At 49.1% G+C, this 24,730-nt stretch overlaps 3 protein-coding genes across 3 annotated transcripts in view; 2 read left to right on the plus strand and 1 right to left on the minus strand.

Annotated features, from left to right (window-relative positions):
• Positions 1 to 694: 694 nt before the first annotated feature.
• Positions 695 to 9,315, plus strand: TMPRSS5 (transmembrane serine protease 5). Its single transcript, XM_026057984.1, has 11 exons — positions 695 to 746; positions 5,733 to 5,855; positions 6,320 to 6,455; positions 6,580 to 6,693; positions 6,835 to 6,878; positions 7,009 to 7,171; positions 7,260 to 7,435; positions 7,521 to 7,619; positions 7,881 to 8,023; positions 8,505 to 8,657; positions 9,307 to 9,315. The coding sequence occupies exons 1-11, from the start codon at positions 695 to 697 to the stop codon at positions 9,313 to 9,315; spliced, it is 1,212 nt and encodes a 403-aa protein (XP_025913769.1).
• A 2,813-nt stretch (positions 9,316 to 12,128) lies between these two features.
• On the minus strand, positions 12,129 to 24,724 carry ZW10 (zw10 kinetochore protein). Its single transcript, XM_026057946.1, has 15 exons — positions 24,571 to 24,724; positions 23,270 to 23,371; positions 22,998 to 23,075; positions 22,699 to 22,858; positions 22,108 to 22,257; positions 21,241 to 21,432; positions 20,417 to 20,580; positions 19,406 to 19,588; positions 18,681 to 18,919; positions 17,154 to 17,225; positions 16,017 to 16,186; positions 15,248 to 15,378; positions 14,610 to 14,741; positions 13,087 to 13,289; positions 12,129 to 12,309 (listed from the first exon to the last, which is right to left on the minus strand). Exons 1-15 carry the CDS (start codon positions 24,688 to 24,690, stop codon positions 12,189 to 12,191), a joined length of 2,217 nt encoding a protein of 738 aa, XP_025913731.1. The 5' UTR covers positions 24,691 to 24,724; the 3' UTR covers positions 12,129 to 12,188.
• The window catches only part of CD3D (CD3d molecule), a 2,606-nt gene continuing 2,564 nt past the window's right edge, over positions 24,689 to 24,730 (plus strand). The window contains exon 1 of the mRNA XM_026057887.1: positions 24,689 to 24,707. Within this exon, the coding sequence (XP_025913672.1) occupies positions 24,689 to 24,707 (19 nt within the window). The remainder of the gene's footprint in view (positions 24,708 to 24,730) is intronic.

Below are 24,730 nucleotides of genomic sequence, written 5' to 3' on the forward strand. Positions count from 1 at the left end.
GCTCGTTAATGGATGTTAATGAAGTACAGGCTGCTTCAGCCCGAGCGAACGTGCAAGGCTGGCAATCTGCCTCTTCCTGAGCAGGGGCTGCCTGCCGGACTGCGGGAGAGGGGGGGGAAGAAGCGGGGAAGCTGGYGTTCGTGCAAGGCTTTAGGCCTGCAGCGAGCACCAGGCTGCGCGGCCAAGTTTCAAAGCTAGGCACATCGGCCCCGAGTGGGACTGGGAGCCAGCGGCTCCGGCGCGGACGTGGTGCTCTCGCTTTCCGGGCACCAGCGGGCATGTGAAACGTAATGCCTTCTTAACAATTTATTGTACGCTGGATTTTATTCACTGTCTTTGGGATGATGACTTCAGCAATGAAGAATATGAAATAAATCATCGGAATGAACAATATAGTGACAACATGTCAAGTTTAGACTAGCAACTTTCTACTCTTTGGAAATATCTAAATAGGACAGGACGTTTATATGAAATATGGAGAGACGTGTGGTTCTATTAGACAGGGTAAATGCATACAGGATATAAACTATCTTCCTTTCTGTCAGTGCATCCCATTGCCCGAGGTTAAAAAGAGCCTTACTGAATAATTTCCCGTTATGAGGTTTGGAATATGGGCCTCTCTTGGAGACAAGATGCTGGATGAGACGGATGATTTGTCAGATCTGGTCTGGCAGGCCTTATTTCTTATGGTGACATGCGTGCTATGTTTTGCAAGTCAGAGATTAAACTCTGCCATGAGGGCAATGGTGAGTGTAGGGCAAGCTGTCCTGCCCTCTTCCCGGGGAGTTAAAGGTGGAAAAAGAGAGCGCAGCAGATCTCAGCTGCTGGCCGTTACGATCTCAGGGTTCAATCACGCCTCCGCGCACCCCGTGTTGGCTGCGCAGCCCCCAGGTCGTTTGGGGGTTGTTTTTATTGATTTTTTTTTTTTGACCGCAGCACCAATTCTGGGAAACCACAGTCCGAACATCCAGGACTCATTAGCCATTATGAGATTTGGCAGACGGCTACYAGGATTAGACAGGTTTTAGGCTGTTGCTTTTGGCCATTTCTCTGATTACAGGCTAACAGAAGCTGCCTTATCTCACTAAGAAGCACTTTTATTAGAGAGGAGACCAAAGGGAGCAAGAGAGGAAACGAGGTGAGGAGGGAAACGATCCAGCAGCGAGGCAAGAGGCAGGGGACAGGCTGAGGTCCTGACGCRGTGGCCAGGGCTTCCCAAAGACTCGTTCCCCGTCTCCAGAGAGGCCTGGGGAGCGTCGAACRCAGCCGCGTTTAGGCCAGCGTTGTTTAGGTGAAGTTAGACGCGATGGCGGGGGTGGCAGCAATTCAGGATTTTGTCAGCTTGCTGGCAAGGGAAAACCGAGGATGCCCGCTGCCACCGCCGCTTCCCACTTGGCCCCGCGGCCGCCTGCTCCCCTCGCCTGCCGGCCGCCGCGCTACCGCCCCTTCGCCTGCCGCGTGTCCGCCCTCGTTCCCACTGCCCGGATGGGTCGGTCACCTCGAAACTGAAAGAGAGCAAACTTTGCACGAAGCCCTGCGAACTCCACCCGCTGAATTAGACACACGACTGCTCCTCATTTACTGCCCGCTGCCCCTCGCTACTGCAGGGCTCGGTGCCTGAGCTGTCGCGGTGCRGGAGGCTGCATGCGCTTTCATCCCAGATCAGACGGGTCCTGCCTTGCTTGATGTTGGCTTGGCCGCTCCTATTAGGTCTTCTCTTCCTGAGCTCCTCTGGGGTGAGCACACCTCGCTGGCAGAGATTTGGGGGCTTCCAGGGTTTTGCTTTGGTCGTCTGCAGCTTCACACCTCAGTGCTTCRTATATAAGACTCAAACCCTGGCTCTCCCTCCGAGCGCAGAACAGCAGCTCACACGTTGCCTTTCGGGAGGCAAGCGCGGCTGGCGGCTGGCGAGCGTCAGGCACCTCGGCTTGGATGCCGTCCGAGGCTCTGAATGCAGCAAACGCTGCTGGGAGCTCCCAGGGCTCATTAAAGCTGAAAAAAAAAAAAGTTTTGCTCCTACCAGGGCTGTCCAGCTGTGACAGTCTGGATGGGGGAGCTCAGAGACTATGGGKAAGACTTTAAAAACGTCTCCCTGAGACAAGCGGCAGAACCTGTTTCAACAAGGGAGAAATGCTTTAAATCGTGATGAGCAGGACTAATCTTTTTTAGCACTGACTGTTTTGAAGGCTTGGGTCTCTCTGGCTTAGTCCCACAGGAAGAACTTAGCTTCTGTACTGGAAAGGATGAAGCAACCTGGGCACAGGCTAAAAGGARGAACCAAGCCCCTTCGCTTCCCGCTGCAAGGCCGAGGTCTGCTGTGAGGCAGGTTTGGCTGGGACGGTGGCTGCGGTGCTTGGGGCAGCGCGTGGGAACAGCAAAGGTCTCCTGTCTGCCTCGTGGCTCGGTTTGTGACTCCAGGTACTGGCTACGGTCCCCTGGCTCTGGCTGTGTCTGTCCCAGAGCCGACATAAAGCTGATTTCTGCTTTAATCTTCCCAGACTCCAACACTGCGCAGAGCAAGGTTGCTTCAGAGCTCTGAAAGCGGAAGCGTTCCTGGTTCTTCCCTCCTAGCTTTGCCCGTCTCTACAGATGGAGTACATGCAGCAAGTGGCGGTCAGTGCTGCTTTGAAAACTCCATGTACTGGAAATATGGGTGCAAATTCACCCCGGGGGAAAGCTTGCTGGGCAGGGAATAGCTCTTGGCTCATTCGTACGGCCCCTGCCGTACAAGAGGGCTTGGTTTACAACGCTAGCACRAAGCACGTGGCAGCAGCAGCGCTGCGTGTCCGCGAGTGCCTGGGCAATGCAGAGCCCGAGCGCGGCCACGCTGGGCGTCCCCGTCTCCTGCGCCGCTCTGCGGGCCCCTGGAGCGACCCCAGGACCTGCGAGACCCACAGGACAAGGGCAGGGGCTGCCTCGGGCAGGGCCGAGCGCTGGGCTCACYACGGATTCGGGTCCGTGCTCAGAAATGCCCAGCAGCCTGCGCGAGTCGAGTTTGGGGAGGAATGCAGCAGGTTCRGTGCTGAGAAAGCAGTTTCACGTGCCAACAAACAACCCTTTCTCGCTAATCTTGACCAAACTGACTGATGGAGAGATTTTTTTTGCTTGTTATTGCAAAAATTTAAGTGTGTCATTTGACAAACTGTAGGTCAGATCTTCACATTGACGTATGTAGCCGCGACCTTATCAGCTTTGACGGTGTTAAGCAACAGGAGCTAACATCTGGCTCGGTGCTCTGCAGCTGTGCTCTGCTTGCTGCTCTCAGGTGGGGACAAGTTGGCTTCGGTGTGTGAAGTGTGTGTAAAAGCAATTAATTTTGAAAGCTCTCTCATTTTAGTCACTACTTTCCTCCTGCAATCAAGCAGAATTGATAGAAATATCGATCTTTTTTTAACGAGTTTTAAGAGAGGGAGAATGGGAACGGCACAGAGCCGTGAGGCAGCATGGAGAGACTGATGTGCCGTGTTTTTTATAACTGCTGCCCGTGTATCTTTGCGCAGTTTGGCCCCTTTATCGCCCCCTCCCTACACACACCTGGCAGAAGCGGTCACTCTGCTTCTCTCGCCCTGTGCTGTCGCTCGCGGGGAGCGCGCGCGTTCGCCTGCCGCGGCCCCGGAGCRCGCGAAGCTCGGAGGGAAGAGGACCTTGGACCGGGCGCTCGGCAGCGGGCTGCGCGCCTCCTGCCTCTCCTCCGGGCCGAGGGACGGGGCGCCCGCAGCGAGGGGCCTCAGCCCCCTTTCTGCACCCCTGGGCGGTCGCCTGGCGTCTCCGCTGGCGCTTCCCAGTCCTCCAGCACCACCTACAGTCGCCGGCGGTGGGGAGGAGAYGCTCCGGTGCCACCGGGTGCAGCCCACCCCGTAGTAGCTCCGCGGAAAGGGCCAGCCCCGAGGCAGGACAGCAGTTTTGGGTGCGTTTCACAGGAGTTTCCCTGAGTAAACACCACTCAAAATCCATTGACCTTTTGCGTAACATGTAGTCGGCTGTGTTCTTGTGGCTGGAGAAGTGTGTGAGAAGAAAGATCTCCTTCTCTCACAAGACATTTAAGCTTGCTTCAGTTACCTTTTGTTTTTGAGACGTGCTGGAGTCGATACCCGGGCTCATCTGCCTTGGAAGGCTGGTTAGGCTTCTTTAGGTCGCTGAAGGCCATGGTGGTGTTTGTGGACGGGGTGCAGCCTCTCTGTTACAGGGGTTTTTAGCAGGGGCCGCGGCTGCCGCTCTAGCACGAGAAGCGCTGAAAAGGCCTCCTTTCCTATCAGCCAAGCGTCTTTCAGCAGCAAGAAATTACACGGGAAACCAGAAGGCAGCCTGCGATCTGCTGTTTGGCCTTCGCTGCTCTTTGCATCCAGCAGCCGACAGCCCCAAGGGAGACCCAGCGCGGGGGGCACGGGGGCTGTTTCCCGCGGTCTCCCCGTGCACGCTCGCCGGGGGCCTGGCCACTCCGCGGAGCAGGGGCGGCCAAGCGGCTCGCCGCGGAGGCATCATCCTGCGCGCGTCGCCCTGGCAGCTCGCGGGTGCGGGGTGACAGAGAGCAGCCCGACGGCTGCCTCGTCCGAGCCGTGCCCTGCTCATCCAGCCGCGCGGGCGCTCCCCTCTCCGGCCGCTGCTCCTCCGCCGGAGCTGCCGCTTCGCATATGGCACGGACACACAAGACGCGGAGGGGGAAGGCAGGCTGGCAGGTGGAAGATGGGTTGGAGAGCGGAGGCGGCGCGCCAGCTGCTGCTCCGGCGGGATGGGCGCGCTTCCCGAGGGGCTCCCGGCCGGCGCGGCGTGCTCCCGGGAGCGGGCCGGCCCCAGACAAAGGCGCCCTTCAGCGCGGCGGCTCCGCGCGGTGCGCGTGCATGGTGCCGTGCCGCCGGCGCGCACGGGGAAACTTGAGCTGTTTGTAGGAGGCCGGCGCCCGCGGTCCCGCCGGAGCCCTGCACGGCAGCACCCGCACTGCTGGATCGCCCCGGCCGCCCCCACGGCCAGCATGGTGAGCAGCGCCTTCGCCCGCCGCCGCCGCGGGCCTCCCGGGCTGCACGCAGGTTGTCCCCTTGCAGGAGCTTTGGTTTTCCCCTGATCTCCTTCCTTCCTTCCCCTAGAGCCTGGCCCCAGCTGGAGAGCTTCCCGACAGCCTGGCGCACGGCACGGACGCCGTGCAGAGCCGCAGGAGCCGGCCAGCGGAGCCAGGGAGAGAAGCAAGGAGGACACGGGGCTCCGCGGGACGTGGTGAGCTGTTGAGGGGCTTTGGGAGCGAAGGGCCCCCAGTCTTGGCCTCCTGCACAGCCCGTGGCCGTAGCTGGCTGCCCCGTGGGGCAGAGGCGGCGAGTCCTCGTGACGGGGCCGCAGCGACCCGAGGGGCTCGCCAGGGGCTGGGCAGTGCTGAGAAGGGAAGGCGAGACCACGTTTGTCCTTTCTCCCTCTCTGTTTCTTAAAGATTCTTCCAACACGGCTCTCAAAAACCTCTGTGCTGCCCGGAGGCTGCTCCCGCTGCTCGGGGTGGTCGGCCTGCTGGCGGGGACAGCGGCTGGGGCATGGTTCCTAGGTCAGTGTCTTCGCCACGACGGTCCCGCTGGCATGGCAGGGCCGGAGCCGAGCCCTGAGCAAGCGCGGGTGCCGGCGGCAGGGCTGCTTGCAATGTGCCCGGCGCTGCAGCGTGCACGGGCACGCGGGGACGGCACAGGCTCTGCTGCTCGCACCTTGCCAGGCTGCCTGGGCCGTGCAATCCCACCTCCACCCTCTTCTCCCCCCAGTGAAATACCTGAAGCAGCCTCTGGCAGACCCGGGCTTTGCCCCATCACAGGAACTGGGAGCCGTTGCAGCGTGCAGCGACGGTGACGAGGAGGAGCCCGTGGTCCCCCGAGCTCCCGGCACAGGTTGGCGCCTTCCCTGCCTGCCGCGCAGCAGCCGCAGAGGGGACGGGGAGCAGCAGCGCGTAGGAAAGTGCCGGCCGAGCGCGGCAGGAGCGTCCCTCTGCTTGGGGCAGAGGATGCTCTTTAGTAGCACCTCTCACTGAACCACTGGCTTCTCCTAGCTGCGTTTTGCAATTGTTTTCTTATTGCTTTTCAATCCCGCCCCATTCCCAGCTTTGCTGTCTCACTGCATGGAGTGATCCTAAAGCAAGGGAGACTCTGGCCGGGCTCTTTGCACGTCGTTACCCAGCAAAGCTGCCGCTTGGGCACTGATGATAGGTGAACGGGTTCACGCGTAGTTTTTAGTTGCTTCAAATGTTTCTTCTGAGATGTTGCTTTGGGGGTGCCAGGCCCTCCCCTGTGCCGGCCCTGCGCAAAACCCTTCAAGGAGGGGAACTCGCAGGTTGTCTTTAATAAAATGCCTTTAGTGTCTTTCAGAATAAACTCGGAAAACTCCCTGCTGGAAGTGCAGGTGGAAGGCAGGCCTGGCTGGCTCCTGGCATGTCACGAGCGGTGGGACCTCTCCCTGGGGACGCTGCTCTGCCGGCAGCTGGGCTATCTCAGGTGGGCACCGCCGCGCCGGCCCCCGTCGCCCGCGCTCGCCGCGTCCCGCAGGGCACGGTGCCGCCGGGGGTCTGGGCGGCCGCGGGGTGGCGGGAGCCTGGGAGCTCTGCTGTCGCCTCTGCAGAGCGACCCACCAGAAAGCAGTGAACCTGACGGATGTCAGGGCGGACGGCGCGCAGCAGTTCGCCCAGATTAGAGCCGAGCGGGGAGGCCRCCTGCAAGACGTGTGGCAGGTCAGGTAAGGGCAGGTCCGGGGAAGCGGCGCTTGCTCCGGCGGGGAGCGACGGAGACCCTCGCCCCAGGCACTGGGGCAGGAGGATGGTGCTGGCGCTGCCCAGGGGTTTGTGCGCTTTCTGAGCGGGGTTTTACTCCCGCRCAGGAGCCGCTGCGAGTCGGGTCGGATCGTGGCTCTGAAATGCTCAGGTAAACGCTGCTCTCCTCGCCCRTCCCCGGCTCTGCACCCGGGCCGAGCGGCCGCCGCGCTGCCTCGCCGCCCGGTGCTCGGGCGCCGGCGGGGGCTCGGGGCTCACGCGCCCGCGGGGCTGCGTTGCAGAGTGCGGGCTGCGCCCCGGGGCCGCCCGCGTGCTCGGCGGCGCCGACGTGCCCCGCGGGCGCTGGCCCTGGCAGGTCAGCGTGCAGCACGGCTCCCAGCACCGCTGCGGCGGCTCCGTGCTGGCCCCCGACTGGATCGTCACGGCGGCTCACTGCGTGCACAGGTAGCGCCGGCTCTCCCGCGTCCTGCGTCCCGCTCCCGGCCCCGGTGCCCCGCGGTGGGAGGCTGCCTGCGTTTCTGCTCAGTTACAGGCGGCGGCGAGCGGCCTCCGGCTGGCTGGTGTTCGCAGGCGTGATCGCCCACGGCTCGGTCGGGCAGGAGGCCGGAGCGCCGGTGGAGAAAATCATCTACCACTCGCTTTACGACGATAAAAGCCTTGACTACGACATTGCCCTGATGAAGCTCAAAGTCCCCTTGAATTTCTCGGGTGAGCGGATGTTGCCCGGCCGGCGGCGCTTGGCGCGGCGCAGCTGCCCGCCAGGCTGCAGCTCACCCCGTCGCCCTCTCGGCAGACGCCGTCCGTGCGGTGTGCCTGCCGCCCTCCCGCCACGACCTCCTCCAGGGCACCCAGTGCTGGGTCTCCGGCTGGGGCTACACCAGACCGGACCAAGGTAAGCTCCTGCCGCAGCTCCTGCCTCCGCTTCCCCCCCCGGGGCACACGAGAGCAAGTGCTGGGGCTGTGCAGCGTGCAGGAGGGCTCACGCTGCCTTGCGAATTGCCTGCAGGAGGGCTGCACCCGGCCCTCCCTTGCTGCTTTGCTCCTGTATCCCCGCGCCTCCCCTCTCCTGACCCCTCAGCCGCGGCGCCCCGCTCGTCCCCTTCTGCTTGCCGAAGATCACGTTCCCTCGTGGCTGCTTTTCCTCCCTTCCCAGCGCAGGTTACGGAGACGCTGAAGGAAGCTCTCGTCCCCTTGATCAGCACCAAGAGGTGCAACAGCTCGTGCATGTACGCGGGTGAGCTCACTGCCAGGATGCTGTGTGCCGGCTACCCGCACGGGAAGGTCGACGCCTGCCAGGTAACAGCTGGGAGTGACGGGGGACGCCGGGCGGTGCGTAGCGGGCGTGGGAATTACTGCAACGGGGTACACAGCTCAGGGGGAACACAGCCCGGCCCCCGGCCCAGGAGCCTAGCCCCCATTAACTCCCCAGTAACTCCCAGTTTGGGCCCCTGTTGCACCCCTGAGCCCCCGGAACATGTGTATTATGTTAGCAATGGAAATTGTTCTCAGCATTTAGCAGGAAGTTTTGGGGTCCATAAAGATGTTTAGCTATAAGACTAGGATGCACTGATCTGGGCAGCAAAATGTTTTCAATCATCTCCCCGGTAACGGAGAAGGGAGAAGCTATGAACACTAACGGCTTTGGTTTAGCTATCTTCTCCGAAGGGAGGCATGCACTACTTTGCATGCCTATGTTTCGGGTTCGTGGCAGGAGAAGCCAGCCCAAACGGAGCCGAGCTGCCGCCCGAGCAGCGCTGAGCCTTGCTCTGCCTTGCAGGGCGACAGCGGGGGCCCCCTGGTTTGCCAGGATGGAGCCACGTGGCGCTTAGTTGGCATCGTGAGCTGGGGCCAGGGCTGCGGGGAGCCCAACCACCCGGGGGTCTACACCAACGTGGCTCAGCTGCTGCCCTGGATTTACCACGTCACTGAGGTAACCTGGAGCAAACAGGCAAAGGTGCGCGCAGCCCTCAGAAGCTGCAAAACACAGCCAAGCGCGTCCCTGTCACATCAGCATCCCCTCGCCACAGTAGTTACGAGTGGAAAGCATAGAAAAGGAGCAGCAGTTGCAGAGGACCTTACTTGAATCTCACTGCCTGGTTTTAGGACTATCATTTTAAGACCCTACTGCAGAATTGGGGGTATCTGTCACCTGCACGTCTTCTGCAAGACTGGGTGGAAAATGAGTCCCACTCTTCCTGTTTATTTTCACTGTAGGGAAAGGTAGTTGTTTTTAATTTTTAATATGGTTGATTTCTAGTCAAAGCCATCATACATCTACATACGAACTGCTCCAAAACCCTGCTGTGCTGTTTGTAATTGTAGTTACTATGGAAACAGCACATTTTTTATTATTTCAGTGGAAGCACTCCTAGTGATCCAAGTTTAGACTGAGCCTCAAATACAATGCAGGAGTTCTGACCTGTGCCTGCCCTACAGCCATACGCGTGGCTTAGACAAATCCCACCCTGTTTTTTCTCTTTCAGTCACTGCCCTACACTCGCCCTTGACACAAGAACCTCTGCAACAACCTCCCAGCCCACTACATGGTACTAATTCTTTTTCTTTTTTTTCTTGACCAGATCTACTAGAAGCAAAGCAAGGAGAGACTTTGAAGAGCAAAACTTTGCCCAGTCCACGTAGTAAGTGAAGAACGGTCCAGGAGTAATTCGTACTGTCCGTAACCATACCCCCAACAGAGTCCTCAGATGACAGTAGGAAACATGGCTAGTATAAACAGTTTATTAAAGAAAATAGCACATTACATTTCTGTGAACAATCCACATGGGAGAAGTGGTGTTTTTCAAAATACACATTTCTTGGATAGTGATATGTAAAGGGAAAGGGATCCCATGAAATCCAAGTGTTATGGGAACATTCTCAGCCCTCAGATAAATTACATGGAGGAGGGGGAAAAAAAAAAAAAAAAAAGCTCGAGTTTTAAATGGCAGGCAGATTTCGCATCTCCATTCCTTGCTGCACTCCCATACGCTGGACTAAGCCTAACGGGCCAGGGGCCTGCGCTGGTTACAGCCAGGAACGGAGGGGTCTCCCCAGCCCCGCCGCGGGCGCGCTCGGCCGGCCCAGCAGGCAGAGCCGCCGCTCAGCTCTGCAACGACTCGGGTGCGATGCAAAAGTCAGCTGTGATCCAGGTACTAGAGAAATGCTCGGGAATGCAAACAGAAGTCAAACAAAAGTGCAAATGAAAAGGCTACACTGGTAGATAACATAGATCAGAATGCTAAGCTCTTGGGGAGCAAAACTTTCATAAGCAGGTTGTAAGCACTATGGGGTAGGAAACACTTTGTTCCACGCATGTAGCACCTGGCACATCTTGGCCTCTGGGCTTTGTTTTAACACATGCTACTGGTGAAACTGTCAATTAATTAAAATAAAACCTATACATTTCTCAAAATCAAAACAGCAAAACAGTTTGCTAATGCAAGAGAATCTGGAAGGGACAGCCAGCTGCCTATTTCTGTTGGCAGACCAGAGGAACAGTGACAGAAATAGCTTACTAGATGGCATTAACAATAAAAATACATACTAAAAATATACTTCATTTACTTTTTCTAATAGCATTAAAGAACTTTCAGTAGCTGAACTTCTTCTGATGTAATGATGACTAATGCTTTGCTTTAAAAAAAAATTCACTCAAAAAAAAAAAATCCCTTACACAGCATTTCTTTCAGGCCTTTTACAAGTGCTCCCAGAAGCCAGTGAAACTAAAGATTTCTCATCAAACAAAAAGGCCCTTTATACAGTAAGAACACTGGCTTCCTCTGCTTTGCACGGTCTTAGGAGCCCAGGTCTGGAGCCAAGTCTACAGGTAAACATCCCCGCTTACTCCCACGGACTCACTTATTCATTTGCAGCCTTGGTTTGGATAAATTCTTGTTTGCCCGATTTAATTTTTGGAGCTGCACAATAGGGAAATAGGACATCAAGACAATTTTTCAACCCCTTTCCTAATATTCTTTAGCCATTTCTCTTAGTAACAAATGAACCTTTTCAAAATCCATTTTTATGAGGCTTTATGAATTTGATAGAGGCCAGGTAAAGTAATGGTGATAAGAGCAGAGCAGCCCCTGGACCACCACTACACTTGATTTTCTCACTACACTCCTGAAAAGGCCATATGTTGACACATCAGTGGTGGTAAAGTTCATTCAAAGAATGTCAAAGGAAACCTTTGTTCATCTAGAATAGGTATATTCGGGAGAAAGGGGTCTGCTTTGTCTGGAAATCTATATATGACAAATGCATTGCTGTAAAAAGGATTGATAGAGGTTAAATCATAAACCAAAACAATCTAACACAGCCTTCTGTTACTAACTTGAAAGATAGATAATGCTCTGACTGCTTGCTTCATTCCCTTGTTATATTTATTTACAGTTCTCTCCTACTTCTAAAAGCACAGAAAAAGATACTGGCAGAAAGACAGTAGATGCCAGAGCTACCTAGATCTTACACAAAGAAAAAGTAAAGGAAGGAGCTGAACTCACTTCCATAGCTGGCAAAGTGAGACTAAAAACTTCCAAGTCTGTTTTAAGGTATTTTCCATGAGAAATAAAGCCACGAGTAATTTTGTCACTTGTGCAAAACATTGTGAACCAGTAAACAATTTACTTACAGACATGGAACATGCTTCCTGCCCCCCGCCTCCTCCCCCTTAAATTTTCACTCTTTTGAGGTCTGCTTTCAGGGAAACCTGAGCAAACAGGCAGGAAAGAGCAAATTTTGGCACTTCAGCAGTCTTAGAACACCAAAAGCTATCAAAGTCTGTGGGTTTAATATGCAATTTGCAAGGACTGATGAGGTAAGATACAGTGGGCTTACATGCCCCGGTGTAAAACTGCATAGATAAGATTCACTAGTGAGAAATAAAAACCCCTCTAGAAGACCCTAATCAAGCAATCTTGAGATGACACAGTCGAGCACCACATCTCTTGCATGAGAGGCCCACCTGACTGCAGTGCCTATTCTTGCAAAGAGATGTTGGATAAAAGATTTACTTAATTTCCCTATGCTGGGCTTAGAGGAAGATGAAATCCAGGAGGATGGAATTTAGCAAACATCACCAAAAGCATCTCTTCACCAGGATTGCATGCCCACCAGCTCACGAAAGAAAACTTGGCTCTGGGCAGGATATCTCTGGAGAGCCTGGCAGGAGGTTGAATTTTCAAGCCCTAACTCCATCCACCTGGCAGATGGAGCAGAAGCAGTTAGTGTCTATGTGTTACCCACCTTTGATTTCCCAGTCCGAGACCCACAAAACCACCCTATTTGCCCTAAGGACATTGAGCTAGGAAATGTTTCTTCTCCAGTCAAGCCTCCAGGAAGCACTTTGCCTAACACTAAGCTTATTATAGACCAGTACAAAAGGGTCGAATCCAAACAATAGTTGAAAGACTCAGTTCACTCTTGCTTTATCAGAAGATGGAACACGTAGGAGGAAACACAGTTATTTAATTTTGGCCAGTGCTGCTGCTCTCCTTTCGGTGTTCTGGAACAAGGCTCGGATAAGACTCTTCACTTCGGCTGGGGAAAATTCAGCTGCAAGAGGTCCTTTCCCATCCGCCCACCTAAATGCGAGAAAAAAACATCGTTATTTCACCAAACTGCACGGCAACTTCTTGTTAAAACAATCCTTCTGAGCACTCACTTTAAACCACTGCAGTTCTCCCATTCTTACAGCCCAAAGATGCTGACTGGTTAAAGTTCACTTAAAAGTGTAGAGAAGTTATAGACTTGTCAGAGTGGTAAGTCTGGAGACAGAAAAGTCCAGTTAGCAGCATATTAGCTGCACGCCACAAATTGTGTCCCACATGCGACTTGAGTCCAGCAACATAACATGAGGTGCTTTTTGTGCTTATTACAAACTGTACCTTTTCTTTTTGAAATTAAGGCTAAAGCCTGTTCTGCCTGCAAAGTTCCCATTCATCTCCCAAGCCAAAAAAAAAAAAAAAAAAGTGTTTTATGCCCAGATGGAAGTAGAGTTGGGAAGTTTTAGTCTCTAACATCATTCCAACAGCAGCAATGAGCTGGGCACAAGAGAGGAACAGCTCTTCCCATCTGCTTTCTCCATGGCTTGTGCCTTTTGGTTTAGGCTGCCGAGGACAATGTTTCCTTGCCGTTCAGATGGCAAACATGAAAGGGACTACAAACACACACCCAAGAAATTCACCTAGGAGCAGATACCTGAGTCTCAACCTGCTCTGAACCCCTTTTATAAAGGTAATTAATTGCCTCCATGAGAACAGGTCCCCTGAATGCGGTGCCCTGCTGGTGTCAGAGCACTTCCCAGCTCCCTGTTACTGAGGTGAAGAACTGCCAGGTGCAGTGAAAGGTTAGACACCTACTGATCTACTATTTCCTGGAGGTTGGCTTGCAGGATGATCATCAGCTCTTTGAATGTCATCCATTTCTGCACATAGACTGGAACCTCCTCTTGATATTTCTTATTTTTGTCCTCTTCAGGTAGTGGGGTGAAAACTTGGGGCCCTTCTTCTACCATGGTCCTGCAGAGGGAGTACAACCTATCCGCATCCTCAGCAGAGATATCCTGGAATGGAACAGATGTTAGCACAGGAGCAGTCAGATATATTTTTGGAGAACAGAGCAGGAAGTGAAAGGAAAGACAGCAGCTATGTGAAGATGAAAAGCAGTGGTTTGGACCATGCTTAACATTCTCAAGCCAACATAACTTATTTCATGAATGGCTAGTTTCAGCAAGTTCTCTGCAGTCCCCTCAGAATAATGGTTGTGCTTTTGAACAGGATTATCTTAATGCAACAGCAAGCATTTCACAGTGAAGCAGACTTGTTATGATGAAGTCCTGAACAATTTATAAGGAAATTGCTCAGGTTATGCCAGGCCAATAATGAAAGCAAAGTTTACTGGCAGGCACAGTCTGAGCAAGTGTCCTGTAAACTAGCTGTTACATGAAGAGAGGCATTATTAGCTTAATTCACAGTGGGGAGGCTCTTTGGGTGTAGATTACAACTACAACAGATGCACAAACATGTTTCCATCATTTGCCATGAAAAGGTATTTTCATTAAGAAACTTATTAGGATAATTGTGTTTGTCCCAGCATAACCTGACAATTGCTTAAACACAGTACTGGGAATCAAATGGAGATGAAAGTGGAAACTACCACCGTGATTTAAGCAATGAAAATTTCAGTTTGAAGTATCACAGGTTTACCAGCATCTGGTGCCTAGAGAGGTTTATCAGAGATGCACAGTCTGCAACTGCATCAGAACAGATGACATTTGAGACAAGAGCTGAGCAGAAATTTTTTGCAAAGTCTGTGACACTAGAACCTGCTTTAATGAGAGGATAGAAACGTTGAGCAGGACACTGAAGCTCTGTGCGCTTCTAGAAGTGACAGCAGACCTTCTTTAATATGCATCTGAAATAGTCCCAGAGCAGCAGAAGCTACTTCAACTTAAATTCTCATAAGACAGTGGAAAGCACAATGACATTCCCAAAGCCTACACGGGAATCCGAGCCCTGGGGCCCTTCAGCCTCAGGACACCAGTTAACTTACATACCCTGAACAAAGAAGAAGAGACCGATTCATGGAGTTTTTTATATAGTAGGAGTGGCATACCTAAATCCAAACTGAGATGCAATCATGGCCACTTCCCTGACCTCCCCCCTGACTATACAGTCATACTATCACTGTAAGAGTATATATGGTCTCAAGCAGATGCAAGTTATGGGTATCTTGAACATTTCTCATAGACAGGAACCTAATTATCATTTCAGTGAAAGATAATGGTTCCCCTGAAACCTGATTTTGGAACGAACTTCCAGAGGCCATGAATCCTAGCTGTTAACAACACACTGTATTTGGTATGTCCGTCTCACGCAGTTACCTCTAGGGCAGCGATCCTAGTGACAATCTCTGTGAGGGCTGTGTTCAGCAAAGTCCCCATAGCCTTGCAGTATACATTCACGGGAAGGACATCTTGCCAGACTTTTCCCAGTCTTTTCAACTGATGCAATACCTGGAAGATAACAGCTACAGGTTACCTATGTGTTATCCAACAGAACATACAAGAGAGATACCACATGCTAAGAGGACTACAGATGGACAGAAACCAGTTTTAAAGAAAAGTAAGGCAATGAAGTATCAAGCTATCACACACAGCAGACATTCCTGGGGAAAAAAAGCAGTATATTCAGTTTGCATTAAGTTTTATCAGAAGTGTGATAGATCTTTTCCTTGAAAATGAAATACATTAGAAATATAGTCATTTGGGAACAAAAGTTCCAAGGTTAAGAAACTTTTTATTTCACCTTGGAGCAAGAAGAATTGAACTCAGCATGTTCCAATTTTATAAAAGGAGACATAGCCCAGGGAAAGACAACCTATGCCAGCAAGGACAGCTGTTTGCAAATTCCACTCTGCTGAAACACCACACAGTTCTCAGGACTGAGATTGTGTACTGTACCTACTCATGGACAACATCTACAAACAACAGTGTGTTTGGCTTCAATTTGCATTGCTTACCTGCCTTATTGCTTTGTTTGCTGCACAGTAATTTTCCTCATCATCCATATTGGAAAAATTCCTGGCACTTGACAGCCTCTCCAGTATTTCTCCTTTCTGCACTCGCATCTGGGCCAGAAAACACTCCATCCCTTCAGGAGCAAACAAGAGCAGAGGGAAGCTATTAAACAATTAATAATTTGCCTTGCCTATTTGGAGACTGTAACTGCTGAATCATAAACTTGCCATAATGTTTTGTTTTTAAAGCAATTTCCAGTCTCTAATCAGTCTCATGGAGCCAATTTAACCAGGCCTGCACTGTCAGTTACAGATTCAGTAATTTCTTGCAGAGCTTTGATTGCCACAACACTTAGGAGAAAGAGCTGAGTAGCAGGAGTAACTATGGATGACAGGCTCCTGTGAGGCTGATGCAAGTATATCTCAGATTTTKTTTCCATAGAGTGACCTAAAGAAGGCATCAAAAGACAGAACAGCAGATCTCAAAATACCTGTGAGTGCCACAACATCTCACTGGATAAGAAACTGCTCTTGAAATTATGCACTGGACAAGGAGAGCCAGGCTTAAAAGAGTCAAGCCCTAAAGACCATCTTGCCTAGACTCATAAAGCTCTGTCAGACCCCATTACATAGAAAGTATGAAAATTCTTAAATAACAATCCACTGCTCTAGCCAGCAGCCCCACTTACATTTTAAATTATTCATCAACAAATGCCAGGATGAACTACCATTGCACTCATCAAAATATGTCAATACTGAAAGGTAAAATTACCAAGTCTCCTAAAACCAGGTACCATATCTACAAAAGTAGCTGTTCCATCACACAGGATGCTTGTCAGGCGGTACCGGAACTGGTGTCCCAGGGTGAGCAAGTGGTGAGCAATGTACATGCAGTTGTTGTGATGAATGGCTGCCAGCTGGGGCAGTTTCTGAAGGTTCTCTCTGTCCCAGGAAGGAGGAGGAGAAAAGAATGTACTTATTTAGACCTGGCTCTGTTAAAAAACTGTCATACCCACCCCTGAGAAACACATGGACTGTCTCAGACAGATGTTGCAAGTATCTAACTGCAAACAGTGCTTGATAAAGACATCAGTCAGAATAAAAGCATTCAAACTCCTGTCAGCTGCACAGAAGAACTTAGATACAGAAAAGGCGTTTCAAGGCTAGAGAAATGGTACCCCGGCATCCCAAGTGTGTGCTATACCCACACCATTTTTAACAATGGAATTCCAAGCAGGAAGGCACTTTGTTATAGCACAATGGTTAGGAAAGGAGAGAGAGGTCCTTTCCAATAATACACCAGTGTTCTCAGACACAATCCTGTATTTTTAATCTTTTATCACTGCCTTTTTTTTTTTTTTTGCAGGGAAAACATCATGAAAATCTCCGAATCAGACCTGAGGTCAAAGTCTTGTGCCTGGATTCAAAGACAACTGTAGTAAGAGCTACTTACAAACTATTTACAGCCACATTACAGTTCGGAATATCTTAAAAGCTAACCCATGTCCATGTCAAAGCATGACTCTATTCTAGTAACCCAATGGAGGGGTATGATAAAGTTGATCTGCAAGACTCTGTTCAGTTCTGGAGACAAAACTTTAGCTCATGTTGATGAGCTTCATGTACACAAGGATTATAAGACATAGAATTAATGTGATTCATGTCCAAGACATATTAAAAACAATAATCTCCTGGGTCATAAGAATGCAAACCAGAAACTCCAGAAACTCTCAAGCAAATACTCTGCAGGTATGATTTAATAACGGATTAGGAATACTAGCTTTTTCTCACTAGAGGAAGACTCTTAGTAATCTTTGGCTGTGGTGGACAAACAGAGAGTAAGTGGGGCTGATACAATAGCACTGTTCTCTCTGCAAAGCAGGCCCAGGTAATACACACACACACTTACTTGTGGTATGTTGGCACTACATCATAAAACAGCTGGAATATATTCCTCACGGAGTAGAAGAGCTGTATACAGCTACAACAGAAATAAGGTTCATGTTAGTTTGTTAGTAAAATTAACATATATATTCTTGAATGCTGAAAGAGAAGAATGCAATAAAAAACAAAATTAACTACTGGAAATCAAAGATAGGATTTTCAAAAGGTTCATGGAAAGTTATTTAGCCATTTTTGAAAAGCTGTCTTTAAACTAAAACCAAAAAAAGAGGGAGAGACAAAGATGACAACTCTTGCTGGCTCTAATTTTCACTCAGAAACCTACTTTGACTATGAGCCTCAGCAGCTTCCAAAACACCTTCCAGAACTTTCCTTTTCTCACTGTCCTTTGCCCCTAAAGAATAATCAGCAAGGACAAATTGCAAATAAATGTCCCTTTCTCACCAACAAATCACAGAGCACAGAAACTAATGAAAGTGCCTGCACTGTTTGTTTTCAGTTTTTCTTCAGAAACTTCTTCTCCAAAACAACCTGGTTTTATTAGTGGTGAAGCACATTTTCCTTAGGGACACAAAGGATGAATTGTCAGGATCAATTACAGCAATGTCAATAAAGGCAGCATTCTGGAAAACTCACAAAGGCTGCTCACAAAAGCTGTGACGACCTTGTCCCACAGAGGACAAGCAGCTGGCAATGCCCACACTCCTAAGCTCAGCTCCTAAGGCAGAGAGGAGCTTCAGACCACATGTCAGAGGGAGATATATGAAACCCCACAGACAAAGGGGACAGTGTCCCTTCTTCCAATAGGTGCGTGCAATAGTGAGCCCTCTCTCTGCCACRGCACACTGAAAGGTGCTCAGTACCTAGGAAACTCTCCCTCTGCAGACTGTGGTCTCCAGTTTATAAAACAGAGAGCAAAGCCTTGTGGACGTGGTTCCTCAGAATGTCTGAGTGTTTTCTCTGAAGAGCCCCATCAGATGCAGAACTGGAGTTCTTTGCTTTTACCCTGTGCACATGCAGAAAGCAAAGAGGAACTCGCCTAAGAATGGGTTCCAGCACTTAGCATTTGGTTTGAAAAAGGAGAGATGGTTTTTATTTTTCTAAACAAGTGATATCTAACACATGGTAAAATCTTGACGTGAATAGAACAGCAGCATTTCTCCCACCTAAGAGACTGGAGCCATGAACTGCCTTGTGCACACTATGGAGTCACCACGTTTTCACTGCTATAATAGTGAAAATACAATAAAAACCTACCTGAATAATCCCTGATAACACAGGCCCCAAAGGCTGCTTAACCAGAGCACTGCAGGGAACATACTCCACAGCTATTCCTGGTGTACCACTCCACTGCACACATCCAGGGATTCAGCCTCCAGTCAAAACACCCACCACCTTTAATGATCCATTCTAATTTTTAAACAACATTTTCTGCTCTTCTAAATTCATTTTAATCTACTAACAGATGCTTAGCATTGCCAAAGGCAGCAAGTATCTCACACCCAAGAGCTACCTGCTGTTACAGAATTCCTACCACTGATCTGTGCTGGTTGTAGCCTCCAACAGTGTCTGATAAGCCAGCTCCATTAGTTTCTCCACTGAGGAACTGATGCGGCATGTGGGCAGAGAAAATGTGTACTGGCTCAGTTTAGATTCATTCTCCAAATTCACCATCTCATTATGCAGAAGTTTTGCAGTTTTTTGCATTTTTAAATCATCTCCTGCCCCAGGATCAGGAAGTCTTGGTAGGGCTACAGAGGAATCAGGTGTGATCTACGGGGGGGAACACAAGAGAGGTATAATATAATTTAGAGCCCACAGAAAGGAGCCTGCACAAGACAATGAAACACTGAATGACAGAGATTTGAGACTCTAGATAGGCTGCAAGGCTGCAGAAGTCTCTGCTAGAGGTCACCCAGTTTATGAATGATAAGGCAGTCCATGAAACACAGACTATACAGTGCTTCATGCCTAGAAGCAAGCTCTGTAAGTGATACTCTAATTTTTCTTCTACTTATGACAATGGTCAAAAAACCCTACAAAATTAACTTCAAATATTTTAAGAAACATCATGTTAGTGGAATAACCCAGTTGAGCACCATTAAAAAAAACCCTTTGAAACCATTGTTTGCCAAGATCCCCAAAATAATCAGAAAAAATCAGTCCCCCATAAAAAAGGACTCAACTCTTATAGGCAAGCCTTCATTAGCTAAACTGTTYTTCCACATTAAAAAAATGGCATATTGCAACAACAAGCACCTTTACAGTATTGTGTATTTCTGAGGTCATCAGCTTTCTGGCTGCCACAATAACATCCTGGCACTTCTTGTTAGCAAAGTGGGAATTGACGTTACGGGCATACTTCAGTAAGTCAGTTGTGTCTCCTTTCAAAAACTGCATGTTCTTCAAGGCTTTTTCAAATTCCTCTGTGGATTTAATCACCTGAGAAAAGCAGACATAGGTGCTACATTAATACTTGTGGATTCCAAGTTATAGTTTTCTAAAATCAAAGAGCGAAAATAAAGTTGGGTATAAACTCTTCCACTCAGCTGAAAGCAAAGCAGGAAACTAAGTTTCAAAGGGCTCTAACCATCTAACAGTTCTTCAACAGTGTTTTGGAAATAGCTGGCTTGGTTTGAGGCCCTGAAAACACATTAGTACTTTCTTTGAACTGCAAGTTTGTCCCCCTTGACTTTGCAGGCAACCTAATTCAAAAACCAAAGGAGTAATCTAGCCAAATTTCATTGCACAGGCCTACCTGGAGCAAAAGGACAGGAGTGTTTGTCCTGTCACTGCTTGTGTTTGAAACAGCCCCCTCTTCAAGGAAAGTTGTTTTGGCACACCTCACTAGCAGCAAGTTCTATTTTATTTTTTTAGATTTTAAAAAATTATGTTGCCTACACAAGAAGCCCCTGTGATCATTAAAAACAAATACAAAGTCAAACATTGCAGTAAATTCTCAGGAAGCTGGCCAGGCAAGCAGCACTGCCACATCACCATGTATGAAGACACCTTCAGCTCTCCCAGAGGCTCAGACAGGTGTCTTAACATCATGCACCCTTAAAGTCCCCAGATCTCAGCTAAACATGGCTCAATAGCTGTGGATCGCAGACCTCACACTTTACATGACAAGAAAAACAAGCCACAGCTTAACTGAGAGAAGTATTTCATGTGATTCTAGATCAGCAAAAGACAGAGAAGAGACACTTTCTGTTGAAACTGCCCATCTGGGATTTCTACTAGGCAGTTTTGAAAGGTTTTGAGTCCTACCTCTACATATTGCTCTAGCTTGCTGCTATTGGTTGGAATTGAATTCACCAGACAGTTCTGAATGAGGCAGTCAGACAACTCTTCCCATATCATATCACCCAGCAGTTCTGACAGTGTAACCTTGGACTCCTTTTTGTCTTCCACACACTCCTCAAGAGGAACATCTGGATTGAAGAGAACACAAATGGATTTTAACACACCTTCCTCCTGGACCAGACCCTCCACCAGTTCATTCAGTCCCTCCTGTCAGAACAGCATCTCTCAGCTGTTCTATAATCATTATTATGGAGGTATTCTTCATATCTAGGCCTTACTGGGCATGTGGAATCGCCCACCCGACCAAAAGACAACTGAATTTATGTGTAAACTGAGCCATTTTCCCAGCATGTTTATTTTGTGAAATGCTAGCAAAGCGCAGACCAGTTTCTAGCCAAGGGAAGCTCCTGAATGGAACCAGCCTGACCAAGGAGCTCCACAGACTGCAACATGACTTCCACCTTTTGGACCTACAGCATGCGAAGGTTATCGGTGCTGTGACTTGTCTCAAAAGAAAGATCATTCACCAAAAAAACAATTCCTTGATTCTTTTGAGCCAAAACACATTTCTCTTTCATTTTCACAGTATGAATGTATTGTGAGAGCTTGGTCACAGCCAAGTTCAGTTTGACAAGATGCCAAGCTGCCCAAGTTAAAAGCTGCTTAGACCTTACACATAAATCAATATTGCTTAACAACCAGATGTTCCAAAAAGCTTCTGCTACAATTACATGAACTGGGTGCTGATCAGCAACTCACTCCAATTCCAAAAGGGAGAAACTACCTACTCAGCAGATATTTGTGAAGAACTTCTAGAATCAGCTTAATCTTGTCAAAAACCTCCACAGGAGAAGTATTATCCAAGTTAGGTTCCTCAGACTTAAAACGCAGGATGACCACATCTGACTGTTCCTCTACCAATGGCCGAAGAGAGGAGTAAGAAATCAGTGGCTTGAGGATGTGTTTCAGTAACAGCTGGCCTGAGAAAGGAAAAAAATATGTTTTCAGCAGCAGAAGGAAGGCTGTGGGGCCCACTAGAGACTATTTTGGATTTAGGGATTCTTCAGATAAGGCAGAGGAAATGCTCTCTTGAGTACCTATATCAGGGAACATGTATGTGGCAAAACATTGAGTTTGGTTTCATTCAAGCCCATTTTAACACACACGGTAAAACACACACGGAGGCCTAGCAAAGAGTAGCATATTTAATCAAAGTGAGAAACAATCTAAACAGCCAGCAGCATTAAATTCTATCTTAGCATCTGGCATGCTTCCTGATTTATAAACACCTGGGAAGGCTGAAACCCTGAGACTGCATAAAACTAACAGTCATGCTCTTTACAGAGAAAGAGGCTGTAACTGGAAAAACAGTTTGAATATGAGACCATAAAACCACATAACCACAAATTACTAAAACAGTTTACTAGAATAACCTGACAGGAAAGGATAAATAATTCAGGGCAATTTCATATTAATAAAAACCAGAGGTTTTACCTCATGCTTGCTGGAAAACGCATGCCAACAGAGTAAGAAGATGTCTTCCAGTGTACCGCTCACGTGGAACTGGATCTCAATATCCATCTTGAAACAAATCTGAGCTCACATCCACCCAGGCTACTACAGCTATGTTTAACTGGAACCAAGGTCTGTCTTACCAAAAGTTTTAAGCTTGGTGTGCAGTTCTCCTAAGACAGCAAATGCCTGCAGCACAGAGGCAACAGGCGGGCCAGCAATCTCCTCCTCTTTTGATGGCACTGTGCATAAGTGCAATTCTGAGTGCATCACTGTCTCCAGGCTGCTGCTTTCTACAGAAAGAGAAGAAACATCTCTGTCAGAGTGAGGTCTGAGCTATAGCAGATCTGAGAAGCTACTGCATTGCTTGGGTAGCAGATAAAGCTAACTCTCCATTTCCACTAAATAGGGTTCCTAGAACTCCTGGTAACCCTTCTGGTATCTGTTTCATCAGTTTCTAAGAAATATCACTGAGGAGTCAGATGAACATTCAAACTCAGTTTAAAAGCTACCAACTGCATCAGACCGTTTGTGGTGGGACCTAAATACTCCGAAGTGGAGTGAAATCCAAAGAGCACTGCCACTCACCGATCCCCCTCAATATGATTATGCAAAAGGCGTAAAGAACTCACTAAACCAACCTTAGATTAAAGTCCTAGTTGTGTAGGTACTTGCAACCATGCTTATTCAAATAGTGAAACAGAAATAGTGAAACCAACTAGAGCTGTGCATACCTTTTGAAGGAGGAAGCTTCCACACGGCCAACTTCTGCCACTCCTCTCCTAGATGATAGAGCATATTCTGCGTCTGCACTGTGAGCTCTGTGCCGAGTGCTTTCAGGATCTTTAGCTCAAAGCCCTTACGGGATTCCAGCATTTTCAGGCTGCTTCGTGCCTAATGGTAAAGGTGGAAACAGCCATACATAAAACATGGGTAACTGCTGCCCCCGTGGCCTACTAATAAAAGAATCTTGAGAAATTTATTGAAAGTATTTATGAACAATATTGTCATATGCTTGAGAAGTCATTATTACCTTTTCCAGTTGTTGAGCTGCTACAACATACTTCTTTTCCAGCAATGCAGTGTTATACTCTTTAATAGCTGTATCAAACTGCAACAAACAAATATAATCATAGGTAACTGTACATCTGCTATAAGACTACAATTTGTTAAACAACATGGCTAGAGACAGGAGATATAGTTGTTTACTCAAAAGAGGAGCCCAGAATACTGCTGTAGGCTGAGCAGCAGGGAGGAAGACTACCATTTAATGACTTTAAGCCGCTCTCCACCTCCCCTCCTCACCTCTTGTAGCTTTTTCAGAATACTCAGAACCAGCGTGTCTCGCTCCAGCTGCTGCTTCAATTCAGTAAATTCAGCAACAGCAACATTTAGATCTCGCTGAACCTAAGGTAACAGACATATCAGTTCATTTACAGCATCCAGATGTTATCTGACACATTTCCTCTTAAAAATAATACAAACATAAGATTTAAAGTATTTCTATTATTAGAATAATTTGGGGAGAAGGTGAAAAAGACTCAATTTTAACAGTTTATCTGCTTTGGCATCCGATAACAACCATGTCTTCAACTTATAGGGTCACCTACTTTACTTCTTGCTAGAAAGATCCTTATCGGCATGGGACACTCTTATGAACTGTTTTCTCTTTTAATACATTACAGTTTTTTTAAAGGCACTGTAAGAAAAATTACTTTCAAAAGGCAGCCAAAACAGCTCTAGTGTTTCTTTAAGTTATCCATTTAAAGTGCAAGAACATTTGAACTGAGCCAAAAGTTAATTATCAAGTTACTTAACAAAGTTACAGAGACCATAGAAAATACTTGGCTTTAGGATCCCCAAAGGCGAAATTAACTCCAAGAAAGTGAACCTGACCTGGCTGACAGCAGAGCCCCAAATATAGCACGGAATAAGGCAAGGCCCACAAGCTGGGTATCTAAACTTTGTGTTTTACCCTAATTTACCCCCTAATGGCGGGGGGGGGGGTTTCCTATTTGTTTGCTGTTCACTGCATCATGCTCTTCTGGAAAGAAGAATGCCACATGCCACTCCTTAAACTCATTTTAAAGTCAATCAAAGGAGAAGGGACAATGGAGAGAATGACTCTGTAATCCTGCCTGTGGGACCTGCCCACATTCTCCGCAGAGACTTCAGTGGACATGCACAGCTATGATTTAGGTGGCGCACGCTTGGTTCCCATTCTGCACAAAATCACTGTGGGACCAACGCCGGGCCAGTCCACCTCCGTGTGCTTCAGATCTCCTACTGCAATATCACAAGGCTGATCCTTCTCCCTCTCCTGAAGAGACATGGGATGCTTTTCCACTGAATAACAACGAACAAGCAATGAGCTATCCCTTGATTACAACTCTTTGTGTACACCTCAGGCCTGACGCACACCGACCGATGCAGCATGTGTCATCTCAAGGCATTTACGAGGGGCGACGCCACCGCGAGCTCCTAGTCGCGAGGCCTTCTCCCCCCGCAGCGCCTCCGCAGCACAGCAAGAGAAGGGGGCTCTGCCGGTGCGGGATGGCGCGGAATAAGCCCGCAGGGGCCGCCACGGGGGAGCAGGGCTGCGTCACCTCGTTCTCAATGCCCGCTCTCAGCAGGTCGATGTTGCTGGACAGCCCGTCCACCTGGGACACCAGCTCCTCGGCGCTCTGCATGCTGGGCAGGAACTCGTTGTACTTCTTGTTGATCATGTTGCAGACCTCTCCCTGCGCGAAAGCGGGGCGCGGGCAC

Source organism: Apteryx rowi, unplaced genomic scaffold, assembly GCF_003343035.1.
Source record: "Apteryx rowi isolate R43461 unplaced genomic scaffold, aptRow1 scaffold_141, whole genome shotgun sequence".
In the NCBI taxonomy this organism is placed as follows: domain Eukaryota; kingdom Metazoa; phylum Chordata; class Aves; order Apterygiformes; family Apterygidae; genus Apteryx; species Apteryx rowi.